General features: G+C 39.3%; 1 protein-coding gene across 5 annotated transcripts in view; it reads right to left on the bottom strand.

Moving 5' to 3' along the window:
- Positions 1-16641, bottom strand: part of TFG (trafficking from ER to golgi regulator) — a 45437-nt gene that overhangs the window by 13916 nt on the left and 14880 nt on the right. For all 5 annotated transcript variants that reach the window (XM_007469973.1, XM_007469974.1, XM_007469975.1 and 2 more), the window contains one exon: positions 948-1115. In XM_007469973.1, coding sequence (XP_007470035.1) covers positions 948-1115 — 168 coding nt within the window. The remainder of the gene's footprint in view (positions 1-947; positions 1116-16641) is intronic.

Below are 16641 nucleotides of genomic sequence, written 5' to 3'. Positions count from 1 at the left end.
GGGAAAGAGCAGAAGAAACGGACTCCAAACAGGCCCAGATGCTGGATGTAGCAAACATTTCAAAGCAGCTTTATAAGTAATTTTAAAGAATTAAATAAAAATACCTTCAATGAATTAAAGGGAAATACAATCTTAATGAATGAAAACGTAAGGAATCTTAACAGAAAAAACTAACACTATGAAAAGAACCAAACGGAAATTCTAGAGCTGAAAGCACAATAACTGAGAGGTAAAATTCACTAGAAAGGTTTAACAGCAGCCTGGAAGTGGTAGAAAAAAATCAGTGAACGTGAAGAGTGATCAACAGGAATCATCCAATCCGAAGAACAGAGAGAAAAAAGAGTGAAGAAAAACGAACCTCAGAGAGCCGTGGGACAATCAAGCTCTCCAGTGTACATGTAATTGAAATCCCAAGAGAGAAAGCAGAAAAAATGTTGAAGATGCCCAAAAGAAAGCACAGTATAGATGCTGTTTTAAGGTTAAAAACGTTCAAATAAAAGCAGTTTCTACACTAAATTAAACCAGAAATCTTCATTTAAATTGCCTTAATTTAAGATCAAAAGAAAGAATAAGATATCAAATATAATTTAAATCCAGAAACACATCTGAAATAAGATTATAAATGATTCAGATTTAAAAAAAAATAAACCCTCTGAATTCTACTTCTGATAAAATTTACCTGAACCAACAGAGGTTATTCTTTAAAGAGGACAGTTCTATTGCCTGGGAGAGGGCATGAGAAAGCTTTCCAGGGTGCTGGAAATCATCTACATCTTGATCTTGTTGGTATTTTACATAGGGTATATACATATGTAAACATTTATTGAACTGAACTCTTAAGATCTGAGCACTTCGCCATATCCAAGTTATCTTCCATTAAAGAAGGAAAGAAGGAAAGGGGAGGAAGGAGAGGGGGAATAAAGGATGGGAGGAAGGCACTAACTTACCTGAAACCTGATCATCTGTTAAGCCAAATGCTGACATGACATTTTTATTGATTTCATCTTGGTTTTTTAAAGGATCAAAAGCTGACATACTTGCTGCCATAACCTGAGTAGACTGTTTCCCAGAAGAATCAGAAGCAGCAGGCTTTTCTTCCCTACTATCCACAGTATCTATAAAAGAAATAAGCAAAAACTTGTTTCTATTTTATCTATACTCAATATGGCCTAAAAAATATATGACAGCAAAATATATATGTGCATATACTCTGGAATGTTGAGGGTATCTCTGAAAATAGGATTATAGATAATTTTACCTTCTTCTTTGTACTTGTTTATACTTTTGTTTGTAAAATCAGGAAAAAAAGGTCAAAAAGAGATGCAAAATAAAATTTTTTGAGAAAGCTATTATGTATGTCCTTCCCTAAGAATTATCAGATGAGGGAAAAAAATACAAGCACCTTTACAGACAGAAACATTTTTACCCTTCTTTTTGAAGACCTATGACCTATATCCTAGTATCAGACTCATACTGTGCACTAATGCTTTATTTTCTAAAAGGATAAAAAAGCTTAACTAAACTTATGATATCAACTTTTATGTTTTATTTTTACTTGTCTTCTGGTTCATTATTAAAGTACATGGAAACCTCAAGCCAATGCATACTTTCAATTTACTATGTCTTCCTTTAAAATACTTATTACAGATAAAACGATACATGTCTGAGATATGCTCAAAATAACATGGGAGGGGTAGAAATGTGTGCAAGTATAGATGGCATGATACTATGAATTGATAATTGTTGAAGCTGTGTGGGTTCATGAAATTCATTATAGTATTATGCCTCCATTTGTATATGTTTCAATTTTTCCATAATAAAATATTTTGAAAAGTAGAATTTTAAACATTATGAGCAGGAAAAATTTTAAACCATGCTTTTCTTCTAAGGATACTAAGGTACTAAACAGGCATTTACACTACCTTGTGAAAGAAAAGGGGTTCAAGAATAACCTACATTTTATAAATAGAAACTTAAGGCCAACAAATTAAAAAAATTGAAAACAAAACAAACAAGTTAACGAAAAGAATACTGCTAACCACTTACTCAAATAACAGACAATTATCAATTCCTTTCTGTTACCAACCAAGTAAATGAACATGCGTTATTAAATCATCTCTGTGATCAAGACCAAATTTATCTTGTGAAAAAATGTATGGACTAAGTGGAATATAAGCACACATGGGCTTAGAGCTCTCATTTATTCCTATCATTCCTCTAGTTACATTAATATTTCCTAAATTTCTGTAAGAAAGCTTCTATAACTACTCCTTTAAAATAAGTCTGCCAGTCATCCATCTTCCTCACCAATTTCCCTCCTCTAATTCCAAGGACACATCCCAAGAGCACATCAAACCAATCTTATGATTATTTCCCCTCACAGTGCTACCTTCCACTACCTATGCATACTTCCACTTAGGGCAAACTAAATTCACCAGGAAACACAATATATGTCCAATAGCCCACTACTTCCTCCAGTAGCTACTGCAGAGCTACTGCTACAGGTCAATCCAGTATTTAAGGTGGCCTACACATCATCTGCCCCATAGAGGAAAGCAAATGTCCAAGCAAGTGTCCAAGGAGTCTATTACAGAGGTAGAGTGCTGAAAACATAGGTAGCTATATGTTTCTCGGTGAGGGCAAGGCACAGCATTTTATTTGTTTTTTTTTTTTTGTTTTTTTTTTTTGCAGTACGCGGGCCTCTCACTGTTGTGGCCTCTCCTGTAGCAGAACACAGGCTCCGGACGCGCAGGCTCAGCGGCCATGGCTCACGGGCCTGGCCGCTCTGCAGCATGTGGGATCTTCCCGGACCAGGGAACGAACCCGTGTCCCCTGTATCAGCAGGCAGACTCTCAACCACTGCGCCACCAGGGAAGCCCAAGGCACAGCATTTTAAAGAGCACTGACAGCTGAGTTGTAGTTTTGTTTGGTGAACCAGACTTTCAGTTTCTGATGTAGCTTTTTGGCCTATTTTATGTTTGTTTTTTTTTCTTGAGATTATTAAATCAGAATATGTTCTAAGAGCTTAGAAGCTTAGGAAATTTCATAAAATAGGTAAGCAATCTAAGTACAGGAGAGTAAAAAAAATTAGTAACAATCACCTATAAAAATAAAGCATAGAGCTTCCTTGGTGGCACAGTGGTTGAGAGTCCGCCTGCTGATGCAGGGGACGCGGGTTCGTGCCCCAGTCCAGGAGGGTCCCACATGCCGTGGAGCGGCTGGGCCCGTGAGCCATGGCCGCTAGACCTGTGCATCCAGAGACTGTGCTCCGCAACGGGGGAGGTCGCAACAGCGAGAGGCCCGCGTACCAGAAAAATAAGTAAGTAAGTAAATAAATAAATAAATAAAGCATAGAATATATTTTATAGGACATTCCATCCCAAAACAGCAGATTACACTTTCTTCTCAAGTGCACACGGAACATCCTCCAGTACAGATCACATCTTGGGTCACAAATCAAGCCTTGGTAAATTTAAGAAAATTGAAATCCTACCAAGCATATTCTCTGACCACAACGCTGTGAGATTAGAAATAAATTACAGGGGAAAAGAACATAAAAAACACAAACACACGGAGGCTAAACAATACGTTACTAAATAACCAACAGATCACTGAAGAAATCAAAGAGGAAACCAAAAAATACCTAGAGACAAATGACAATGAAAACACGACAATCCAAAACCTATGGGAAGCAGCAAAAGCAGGTCTAAGAGGGAAGTTTATAGGAATACAATCCTACCTCAAAAAACAAGAAAAATCTCAAACAATCCAACCTTACACCTAAAGGAACTAGAAAAAGAAGAACAAACAAAACCCAAAATTAGTAGAAGGAAAGAAATCATAAAGATCAGAGCAGAAAAAAATGAAATAGAAAACAATAGCAAAGATCAATAAAGCTAAAAGATGGATCTTTGAGAAGATAAACAAAATTGATAAACCTTTAGACACACTCATCAAGAAACAGAGAGAGAGGACTCAAATGAATAAAATTAGAAATGAAAAAGTACAAGTTACAACAGACACTGCAGAAATACAAAGCATTATAGGAGACTATTGCAAGCTACTCTATGCCAATAAAATGGACAACCTGGAAGAAATGGACAAATTCTTAGAAAGGTATAACCTTCCAAGACTGAACCAGGAAGAAACAGAAAATATGAACAGACCAATCACAAGTAATGAAATTGAAACTGTGATTAAAAATCATCCAAAAATCAGAAGTCCAGGACCAGATGGCTTCACAGGTAAATTCTACAACACATTTAGAGAAGAGCTAACACCTATCCTTCTCAAACTCTTCCAAAAAACTGCAGACGAACAAACACTCCCAAACTCATTCTACAAAGCCACCGTCACCCTGATACCGAAACCAGACAAAGATACTACAAAAAAAGAAAATTACAGACCAATATCACTGATGAATATAGATGCAAAAATCCTCAACAAAATACTAGCAAACAGAATCCAACAACACATTAAAAGGATCATACACCATGATCAAGTGGGATTTATCCCAGGGATGCAAGGATTCTTCAATATACGCAAATCAATGTGATACACCATATTAACAAACTGAAGAAGAAAAACCATATGATCATCTCAGTAGATGCAGAAGAAGCTTTTGACAAAATTCAACATGCATTTATGATAAAATCTCTCCAGAAAGTGGGCACAGAGGGAACCTACCTCAACGTAATAAAGGCCATATACAACAAACCCACAGCCAACATCATTCTCAACGGTGGAAAACTGAAAGCATTTCCTCTAAGATCAGGAACAAGACAAGGATGTCCACTCTCACCACTATTATTCAACATAGTTTTGCAACTGCTAGCCACAGCAATCAGAGAAGAAAAGGAAATAAATACAAATTGGAAAAGAAGAAGTAAAACTGTCACTGTTTGCAGATGACATGATACTATACACAAATAATCCTAAAGATGCTACCAGAAAACTACTAGAGCTAATCAATGAATCTGGTAAAGTTGCAGGATACAAAATTAATGCACAGGGCTTCCCTGGTGGCGCAGTGGTTGAGAGTCTGCCTGCCGATGCAGGGGACACGAGTTCGTGCCCTGGTCTGGGAATATCCCACATGCCGCGGAGCGGCTGGGCCCGTGAGCCATTAGAGAAAGCCCACGTGCAGCAATGAAGACCCACCCCAGCCATAAATAAATAAATAAATACATTGTGTATTATTTAAAAAAAAAAAAAAAAAATTAATGCACAAAGAACCGAGCTGGTTTCCCTGTGCCATGCGGCTGCTTCCCACTGGCTATCTACCTTACGTTTGTTAGTATATATATGTCCATGTCTCTCTCTCGCCCTAACACACGCCCTAACACGGTTCTTTGTGGCTGTCTGGAGGGGTGGGATAGGGAGGGTGGGAGGGAAGGAGACAAAGAGGGAAGAGATATGGGAACATATGTATATGTATAACTGACTCACTCTGTTATAAAGCAGAAACTAACACACCATTGTAAAGCAATTATACCCCAATAAAGATGTTAAAAAAAAGAAATTAATGCACAAAAATCTCTTGCATTCCTGTACACTAACACCAAAAGATCAGAAAGAGAAATTAAGGAAACAATCCCATTCACCACTGCAAAAGAATAAAATACCTAGGAATAAACCTACCTAAGGAGGTAAAAGACCTGTCCTCAGAAAACTATAAGACACAGATGAAAGAAATCAAGGATGACACAAACATATGGAGCGGTACACCATGTTCCTGGATTGGAAGAATCAATATTGTGAAAATGACTCTACTACCCAAAGCAATCTACAGATTCAATGCAATCTCTGTCAAATTACCAATGGCATTTTTTACAGAACTAGAACAAAAAATCTTAAAATTTGTATGGAGACACAAAAGACTCCAAACAGCCAGAGCAATCTTGAGAGAAAAAAATGGAGGTGGAAGATCAGACTATACTACAAAGCTACAGTACTCAAAACAATATGGTACTGGCACAAAAACAGAAATACAGATCAATGGAACAGGATAGAAAGCTCAAAGATAAACCCACACACCTATGGTCAACTTATCTATGACAGAGGAAGCAAGGATATACAACAGAGTAAAGACAGTCTCTTCAAGGGCTTCCCTGGTGGCGCAGTGCTTGAGAGTCCGCCTGCCGATGCAGGAGACGCGGGTTCGTGCCCCGTTTCGGGAGGATCCCACATGCCGCGGAGCGGCTGGGCCCGTGAGCCATGGCCGCTGGGCCTGCGCGTCCGGAGCCTGTGCTCCGCAAATGGGAGAGGCCACGACAGTGAGAGGCCCAAAAAAAAAAAAAAGACAGTCTCTTCAATAAGTGGTGCTGGGAAAACTGGATGGCTACATGTAAAAGAATGAAATTAGGACATTCCCTAATACCATACACAAAAATAAACTTAAAATGGATTGAAGACCTAAATGTAAGACTGGATGCTATAAAACTCTTAGAGGAAAACATAGGAAGAACACTCTTTGACATAAATCACAGCAAGATATTTTAAGACCCACCTCCCAGAGTAATGGAAATAAAAACAAAAATAAACAAATGGGACCTAATGAAACTTAAAAGCTTTTGCACAGCAAAGGAAACTACAAACAAGCGAAGACAACCCTCAGAATGGGAGAAAATATTTGCAAATGAATCAACGGACAAAGGATTAATCTCCAAAATATATAAACAGATCATGCAGCTCAATACTAAAACAAAAAACAACCCAATCCAAAAATGGGCAGAAGACCTAAATAGACATTTCTCCAAAGAAGACATACAGATGGCCAACAGGTGCATGAAAGGCTGCTCAACATCACTAATTATTAACTACAATGAGGGGGATTCCCTGGTGGCGCAGTGGTTAAGAATCCGCCTGCCAATACAGGGGACATGGGTTTGAACCCTGGTCTGGGAAGATCCCACATGCCGCGGAGCATCTAGGTCCGTGAGCCACAACTACTGAGCCTGCGCATCTGGAGCTTGTGCTCCGCAAAAAGAGAGGCCACGACAGTGAGAGGCCCACGCACCGCGATGAAGTGGCCCCCACTCGCCGCAACTAGAGAAAGCCCTCATGCAGAAACGAAGACCCAACACAGCCAAAAATTAAAAAAAAAAAAAAAAAAAACTACAATGAGGTATCACCTCACACCAGTCAGAAATGGCATCATCAGAAAATCTACAAACAACAAATGCTAGCTAGAGAGGGTGTGGAATAAAGGGAATGCTCTTGCACTGTCAGTGGGAATGTAATTTGATACAGTCACTATGGAGAACAGTATGGAGGTTCCTTAAAAACCTAAAAATAAAACTACCATATGACCCAGCAATCCCACTACTGGGCATATACCCAGAGAAAACCATAATTCAAAATGACACATGCACCCCAATGTTCACTGCAGCACTATTTATAATAGCCAGGTCATGGAAGCAACCTAAATGCCCATCAACAGACGAATGGATAAAGATGTCGTACGTATATACAATGGAATATTACTCAGCCATAAAAAGGAATGAAACTGGGTCATTTGTAGAGACGTCCCTGGACCTAGAGACTGTCATACAGAGTGAAGTCAAAAACAGAAAAACAAATATCGTATATTAACGCATATATGTGGAATCTAAAAAAATGGTATACATGATCTTATTTGCAAAGCAGAAATAGAAGCACAGACATAGAGAACAAATGTATGTATACCAGGGGGGAAAGAGGTGGTGTGGGAGGAATTGGGAGATTGGGATTTACATATATACACTAATATGTATAAAACAGATACCTAGTAAGAACCTGCTGTATGAAAATTGATTAATTAATTAAAGAAAAAAGCACAGAATGTATTATTCAGTTCATTAAGTAACTCAGATAGGACACAATGACTAGAAGATGGCCATATAAAGAAACAATACATGATATAATTTCCAAGATGCAGAGAAGAAACCAATTTTTAACATCTTTTACATTAACATAGGTGAGATGTTAACAATAAAACATATGAACACCTGGAAATAAACTAATAAAAAAAAGCAGTATGTGGAGAGAAATAAGTGAATAGAAAGGTTGTTTCACCAAATCCAAAAAGCTTATAAATCTATCCCTTAGAGCAGAATATAGGCTACTGTGGGTTTCTGCACAGTACTGGCTCTACTTGTTTAATTCTGATCTAAGTTTCATAATATTCTACAGATGCTTTAACTCCTTCAAGTTATATGCAAATGTAGTTGTATCAGCATCTATGATTTCTTCTGGGAAAATGGTCAAAAGTTTTCTTCAGATCCTTGACCTAAAATTGGAGATTTTTGTTTAAAGGTATTTGTTTGGAGAGACAGGATTCAGAAAAGGCCACTTGCTTTGACCTGAAATGTAAAAGGTTTCACCATAAAGAAGCCAGAAGGATCTCACTGTAGTATTTCAGCACATCTCTTTAGTATGTTCTGAAATCTGGAAGTGAAACTAGAAATTACTAATCAATCACCCAATATTTATCAAGTCATCTACCACTAACACAATTCCACATGGCTGGAGGAAAAGGGAAATGATGGATAATGCATCTTTAACTAAATCAAACAAAACTCCACAGTTTAAATGGGGCCAAAAAGAGAGTATCTCAGAATCTAAAGGTTGCAAGTGATTATACAATGCCACTTTTCCACAAAACTATCTTCTATTAAGCCCCTTACAGCCAGTCACCCAGAGTCTATAAAATACTACTATTTCACGATATGGACAGTTTTAAACATGTGAAACTTATATGCAAACACAAAAATTATTAAAAAAATAAGTGTTTATTTTTAAAGTGCAACATCTAATGTTAAAAGTCGAGGAAAGCAAGTCTTTTAAAATCTACTTTCAAGCCATTCTTATATTTCAGTCTATATTTTATAATATATTTGGTCCCCAAACTATATTCAGTTTGGTCCCCAAACTATATTCAGTTCCAAATTTGTCAATAAACCTTGCTTTATCTTAATGGAAATGGTACATGTCAGAACACCTACTGGATGCTGGCAGAAGACCTCAGACCTCCCAAAAGTTAAGAAACTCCACACGTACCTGGGTAGGGCAAAAGAAAAAAAGAAAAAACAGAGACAAACGAATAGGGACCGGACCTGCACCAGTGAAGGAGGAAACGTGTTTCCACACTCTAGGAAGCCCCTTCGCGGGCAGGGACTGTGGGTGGCGGAGGGGGAAAGCTTCGGGGCCGCGTTGGAGAGCACAGCAACAGGGGTGTGGAGGGCAAAGCGGAGAGATTCCAGCACAGAGGATGGCTGCCGACCAGCACTCACTAGCCCAAGAAGCTTGTCTGCCCATCCGCCAGGGTGGGCGGGGCTGGGAGTTGAGGCTCCGGCTTCAGTCGGAGTGCAGGGAGAGGACTGGGGTTGCTGGCGTGAACACAGCCTGCAGGGGGTTAGTGCACCACAGCTAACCGGGAGGGAGTCCGGGGAAAAGTCTGGACCTGCCGAAGAGGCAAGAGACTTTTTCTTCCCTCTTTGCTTCCTGGTACGCGAGGAGAGGGGATTAAAAGCGCTGCTTAAAGGAGCTCCAGAGACGCGAGGTACAGCGAGGACCTCAGAGACTGGCATGAGACGCTAAGGCTGCTGCTGCTGGCACCAAGAAGCCTGTGTGCGAGCACAGGTCACTAACCACACCTCCCTTCCGGGGAGCCTGTGCAGCCCGCCACTGCCAGGGTCCCAGGATCCACGGACAACATCGCCGGTAGAACGCAGCACGGCGCGCCTCAGGCTGGTGCAACATCACGCTGGCTTCTGCCGCCGCAGGCTCGCCCCACACTCCACGCCCCTCCCCCTCCCCACCCCCGGCGTGAGTGAGCCAGAGCCGCCGAGTCAGCTGCTCCTTTAGCCCCGCCCTGTCTGAGTAAAGAACAGATGCCATCCTGTGACCTACACGCAGAGGTGGGGCCAAATCCAAAGGTGAGCCCCTGGAAGCTGTGAGAACAAAGAAGAGAAAGGGAAATCTCTCCCAGCAGCCTCAGAAGCAGCGGGTTAAAGCTCCACAATCAACTTGATGTACCCTGCATCTGTGGAATACATAAATAGACAACGAATCATCCCAAATTGCGGAGGTGGACTTTGGGAGCAATATTTATTATTTTTCCCCTTTTCCTCTTCTTGTGAGTGTGTATGTGTATGCTTCTGTGTGAGATTTTGTCTGTATAGCTTTGCTTTCACCATATGTCCTAGGGTTCTATCCGTCCATTATTTTTGTTTTCTTCTTTTTAAAAAATTTTTTTCTTCATAATTATTTTTTATTTTAATAACTTTATTTTCTTTTATCTTACTTTATTTTATTATCTTTCATTCTTCTTTTCTTTCTACTTTTTCTCGCTTTTATTCTGAGCCGTGTGGGTGAAAGGTTCTTGGTACTGCAGCCAGAAGTCAGTGCTGTGCCTCTGAGGTGGGAGAGACAACTTCAGGACACGGGTCCACAAGAGACCTCCCAGCTCCACATAATATCAAATGGTGAAAATCTCCCAGAGATCTCCATCTCAACACCAGCACCCAGCTTCACTCAACGACCAGCAAGCTACAGTGCTGGACACCCTATGCCAAACAACTAGCAAGACAGGAACACAACCCCACCAATTAACAGAGAGGCTGCCTAAAATCATAATAAGGCCACAGACACCCCAAAACACACCATGAGATGTGGACCTGCCCACCAGAAAGACAAGATTCAGCCTCATCCACCTGAACACAGGCACTAGGCCCCTCCACCACAAAGCCTACACAACCTACTGAACCAACTTTAGCCACTGGGGACAGACACCAAAAACAATGGGAACTACGAACCTGCAGCCTGCAAAAAGGAGACCCCAGGGCTTCCCTGGTGGCACAGTGGTTGAGAGTCAGCCTGCCGACGCAGAGGACACAGGTTCGTGCCCCAGTCTGGGAAGATCCCACATGCCGCGGAGTGGCTGGGCCCGTGAGCCATGGCCGCTGAGCCTGCGCGTCCGGAGCCGGTGCTCCGCAGCAGGAGAGGCCACGATAGTGAGAGGCCCGCGTACCACGAAAAAAAAAATAAAAAAGCAGACCCCAAACACAGTAAGATAAGCTAAATGAGAAGACAGAAAAACACACAGCAGATGAAGGAACAAGATAAAAACCCATCAGACCTAACAAATGAAGAGGAAATAGACAGTCTACCTGAAAAAGAATTCAGAATAATGATAGTAAAGATGATGCAAAATCTTGGAAATAGAATGGACAAAATGCAAGAAACATTTAACAAGGACCTAGAAGAACTAAAGATAAAACAAGCAACGATGAACAACACAATAAATGAAATTAAAAATACTCTAGATGAGATCAATAGCAGAATAACTGAGGCAGAAGAACGGATAAGTGACCTGGAAGACAAAATAGTGGAAATAACTACTGCAGAGCAGAATAAAGAAAAAAGAATGAAAAGAACTGAGGACAGCCTCAGAGACCTCTGGGAAAACAAACGCACCAACACTCGAATTACAGGGATTCCAGGAGAAGTAGAGAAAGAGAAAGGGACTGAGAAAATATTTGAAGAGATTATAGTTGAAAACTTCCCTAATATGGGAAAGGAAATAGTTAATCAAGTCCAGGAAGCAGAGAGTCCCATACAGGATAAATCCAAGGAGAAAAACGCCAAGACACATATTAATCAAACTGTCAAAAATTAAATACCAAGAAAACATATTAAAAGCAGCAAGGGAAAAACAACAAATAACACACAAGGGAATCCCCATAAGGTTAACGGCTGCTCCTTCAGCAGAAACTCTGCAAGCCAGGACGGACTGGCAGGACATATTTAAAGTGATGAAGGAGAAAATCCTGCAACCAAGATTACCCAGCAAGGATCTCATTCAGATTTGATGGAGAAATTAAAACCTTTACAGACAAGCAAAAGCTGAGAGAGTTCAGCACCACCAAACCAGCTTTACAACAAATGCTAAAGGAACTTCTCTAGGCAAGAAACACAAGAGAAGGAAAAGACCTACAATAACAAACCCCCCAAAATTAAATTGGGATAGAAACATACATATCGATAATTACGTTAAATTTAATGGATTAAATACTCCCACCAAAAGACACAGACTGGCTGAATGGATACAAGAACAAGACCTGTATATATGCTGTCTACAAGAGACCCACTTCAGACCTAGGGACACAAACACACTGAAAGTGAGGGGTTGGAAAAAGATATTCCATGCAAATGGAAATCAGAAGAAAGATGGAGTAGCAGTTCTCATATCAGACAAAACAGACCTTAAAATAAAGACTATTACAAGAGACAAAGAAGGACACTACAAAATGATCAATGGATCAATCCAAGAAGATATAACAACTGTAAATATTTATGCACCCAACATAGGAGCGCCTCAATACATAAGGCAAATACTAATAGCCATAAAAGGGGAAATCGACAGTAACACATTCATAGTAGGGGAGTTTTATACCCCACTTTCACAATAGACAGATCATCCAAAATGAAAATAAATAAGGAAACACAAGCTTTAAATGATACATTAAAGGAGATGGACTTCATTGATATTTATAGGACATTCCACCCAAAAACAACAGAATATACATTTTTCTCAAGTGCTCATGGAACATTCTCCAGGATAGATCATATCTTGGGTCACAAAACAAGCCTTGGTAAATTTAAGAAAATTGAAATTGTATCAAGTATCTTTTCTGACCACAATGCTATGAGACTAGGTAACAATTACAGGAAAAGATCTGTAAAAACTACAAACACATGGAGGCTAAACAATACACTACTTAATAACGAAGTGATCACTAAAGAAATCAAAGAGGAAATGAAAAAATACCGAGAAACAAATGACAATGGAGACAGGACAACCCAAAACCTATGGAATGCAGCAAAAGCAGCTCTAAGCGGGAAGTTTATAGCAATTCAATCCTACCTTAAGAAACAGGAAACATCTCGAATAAACAACCTAACCTTACACCTAAAGCAATTAGAGAAAGAAGAACAAAAAACACCCTAAGTTAGCAGAAGGAAAGAAATCATAAAGATCAGATCAGAAATAAATGAAAAAGAAATGAAGGAAACAATAGCAAAGATCAATAAAACTAAAAGCTGGTTCTTTGAGGAGATAAACAAAATTGATAAACCATTAGCCAGACTCATCAAGAAAAAGAGGAAGAACACTCAAATCAACAGAGTTAGAAATGAAAAAGGAGAAGTAAAATCTGACACTGCAAAAATACAAAAGATCATGAGAGATTACTACAAGCAACACTATGCGAATAAAATGGACAACCTGGAAGAAATGTACAAATTCTTAGAAAGGCACAACCTGCCAAAACTGAATCAGGAAGAAATAGAAAATATGAACAGACCAACCACAAGCACTGAAATTGAAACTGTGATTAAAAATCTTCCAACAAACAAAAGCCCAGGACAAGACGGCTTCACAGGCGAATTCTATCAAACATTTAGAGAAGAGATAACACCTATCCTTCTCAAACTCTTCCAAAATATAGCAGAGGGAGGAACACTCCCAAACTCATTCTATCAGGCCACCGTCACCCTGATACCAAAACCAGACAAGGATGTCACAAAGCAAGAAAATTACAGGCCAATATCACTGATGCACACAGATGCAAAAATCCTCAACAAAATACTAGCAAACAGAATCCAACAGCACATTAAAAGGATCATACACCATGATCAATTGGGGTTTATTCCAGGAATGCAAGGATTCTTCAATATACGCAAATCAATCAATGTGATACGTCATATTAACAAATTGAAGGAGAAAAGCCACATGATCCTCTCAATAGATGCAGAGAAAGCTGTCGACAAAATTCAGCACCCTTTTGATTAAAAACCCTGCAGAAAGTAGGCATAGAGGGAACTCTCCTCAACATAATGAAGGTCCGTATATGACAAGCCCACAGCCAACATCATCCTCAATGGCGAAAAACTGAAAGCATTTCCACTAAGGTCAGGAACAAGACAAGGTTGCCCACTCTCACCACTCTTATTCAACATAGTTTTGGAAGTTTTAGCCACAGCAATCAGAGAAGAAAAGGAAATAAAAGGAATCCAAATCGGAAAAGAAGAAGTAAAGCTGTCACTGTTTGCAGATGACATGATACTATACATAGAGAATTCTAAAGATGCTACCAGAAAACTACTAGAGCTAATCAATGAATTTCGTAAAGTAGCAGGATTCAAAATTAATGCACAGAAATCTCTGGCATTCCTATACACTAATGATGAAAAATCTGAAAGTGAAATCAAGAAAACACTCGCATTTACCACTGCAACGAACAGAATAAAATATCTAGGAATAAACCTACCTAAGGAGACAAAAGACCTATATGCAGAAAATTATAAGACACTGATGAAAGAAATTAAAGATGATACAAATAGATGGAGAGATATACCATGTTCTTGGACTGGAAGAATCAACATTGTGAAAATGACTCTACTACCCAAAGCAATCTACAGATTCAATGCAATCCCTATCAAACTACCACTGGCATATTTCACAGAACTAGAACAAAAAATTTCACAATTTGTATGGAAACACAAAAGACCCCGAACAGCCAAAGCAATCCTGAAAACGAAAAACTGAGCTGGAGCAATCAGGCTGCCTGACTTCAGACTATACTACAAAGCTACAGTAATCAAGACAGTATGGTACTGGCACAAAAACAGAAAGATAGATCAATGGAACAGGATAGAAAGCCCAGAGATAAACCCACGCACATATGGTCACCTTATCTTTGATAAAGGAGGCAGGAATGTACAGTGGAGAAAGGACAGCCTCTTCAATAAGTGGTGCTGGGAAAACTGGACAGGTACTTGTAAAAGTATGAGATTAGAACACTCCCTTACACCATACACAAAAATAAGCTCAAAATGGATTAAAGACCTAAATGTAAGGTCAGAAACTATCAAACTCTTAAAGGAAAACATAGGCAGAACACTCTATCACATAAATCACAGCAAGATCCTTCTTGACCCACCTCTTAGACAAATGGAAATAAAAACAAAAATAAACAACTGGGACCTAATGAAACTTCAAAGCCTTTGCACAGCAAAGGAAACCATAAACAAGACCAAAGGACAGCCCTCAGAATGGGAGAAAATATTTGCAAATGAAGCAACTGACAAAGGATTAATCTCCAAAATATACAAGCAGTTCATGCAGCTCAATAACAAAAAAACAAACAACCCAATCCAGAAATGGGCAGAAGACCTAAATAGACATTTCTCCAAAGAAGATATACAGACTGCCAACAAACACATGAAAGAATGCTCAACATCATTAATCATTAAAGAAATGCAAATCAAAACTACAATGAGATATCATCTCACACCAGTCAGAATGGCCATCATCAAAAAATCTAGAAACAATAAATGCTGGAGAGGGTGTGGAGAAAAGCGAACACTCTTGCACTGCTGGTGGGAATGTGAATTGGTACAGCCACTATGGAGAACAGTATGGAGGTTCCTTAAAAAACTACAAATAGAACTACCATATGACCCAGCAATCCCACTACTGGGCATATACCCTGAGAAAACCATAATTCAAAGAGAGTCATGTACTAAAATGTTCATTGCAGCTCTATTTACAATAGCCCGGAGATGGAAATAATTAATTGCCCATCATTGGATGAATAGATAAAGAAGATGTGGCACATATATACAATGGAATATTACTCAGCCATAAAAAGAAACGAAATTGAGCTATCTGTAATGAGGTGGATAGACCTAGAGTCTGTCATACAGAGTGAAGTAAGTCAGAAAGAAAAAGACAAATACTGTATGCTAACACATATATATGGAATTTAAGAAAAAAAAAAATGTCATGAAGAACCTCGGGGTAAGACAGGAATAAAAACACAGACCTACTAGAGAATGGACTTCAGGATATGGGGAGGGGGAAGGGTAAGCTGTGACAAAGCGAGAAAGAGGCATGGACGTATATACACTACCAAACGTAAAATAGATAGCTAGTGGGAAGCAGCTGCATAGCACAGGGAGATCAGCTCGGTGCTTTGTGACCACCTGGATGGGTGGGATAGGGAGGGTGGGAGGGAGGGAAACGCAAGAGGGAGGAGATATGGGAACATATGTATAACTGATTCACTTTGTTATAAAGCAGAAACTAACACACCATTGTAAAGCAATTATACTCCAATTAAAAAAAATAGTACATGTCATCTGTAAAATGGAAAAAAATACATTTTTCTTTGCATATTATGAACACTGTGCTTAAGATAAACTATACACCATTTTAGTGTACTAATCTATGATTACTTTTTTACTTGAAACTATTAATACTTCATATATCACATAAAATTCATGAAATGATTTCCATTACTAAGGTTCATTAGTTAACTATTACATTGAAAAGGGTTCAAGAGTCAAAGGGGTTTGAAAACTAACCTATGTCATAAACCCAGCAGTCTAAGACTAGCTGTAAAACAATCACCCAGAGGGCACTTTAACAATGGGATCCCCGGGCCCTGCCCTCCAAGAGGTCTGGGATGAGATCCAGGAATTGGTATAATAAAATCTCCCAGTAATCTTAAAGAACGGCCAGGTTTGGGAACACAGATATGAATATTAACACAGATGCAGGAATAAGAAAGGGTAACAATGGAGGTGCCATCCTAC

This window comes from Lipotes vexillifer, unplaced genomic scaffold, assembly GCF_000442215.2.
Source record: "Lipotes vexillifer unplaced genomic scaffold, Lipotes_vexillifer_v1.1 scaffold1438, whole genome shotgun sequence".
Classification (NCBI taxonomy): Eukaryota; Metazoa; Chordata; class Mammalia; order Artiodactyla; family Lipotidae; genus Lipotes; species Lipotes vexillifer.
The sequence above is the reverse complement of the archived record's forward strand: the minus strand, read 5'-3'. Positions and strand labels throughout refer to the sequence as shown.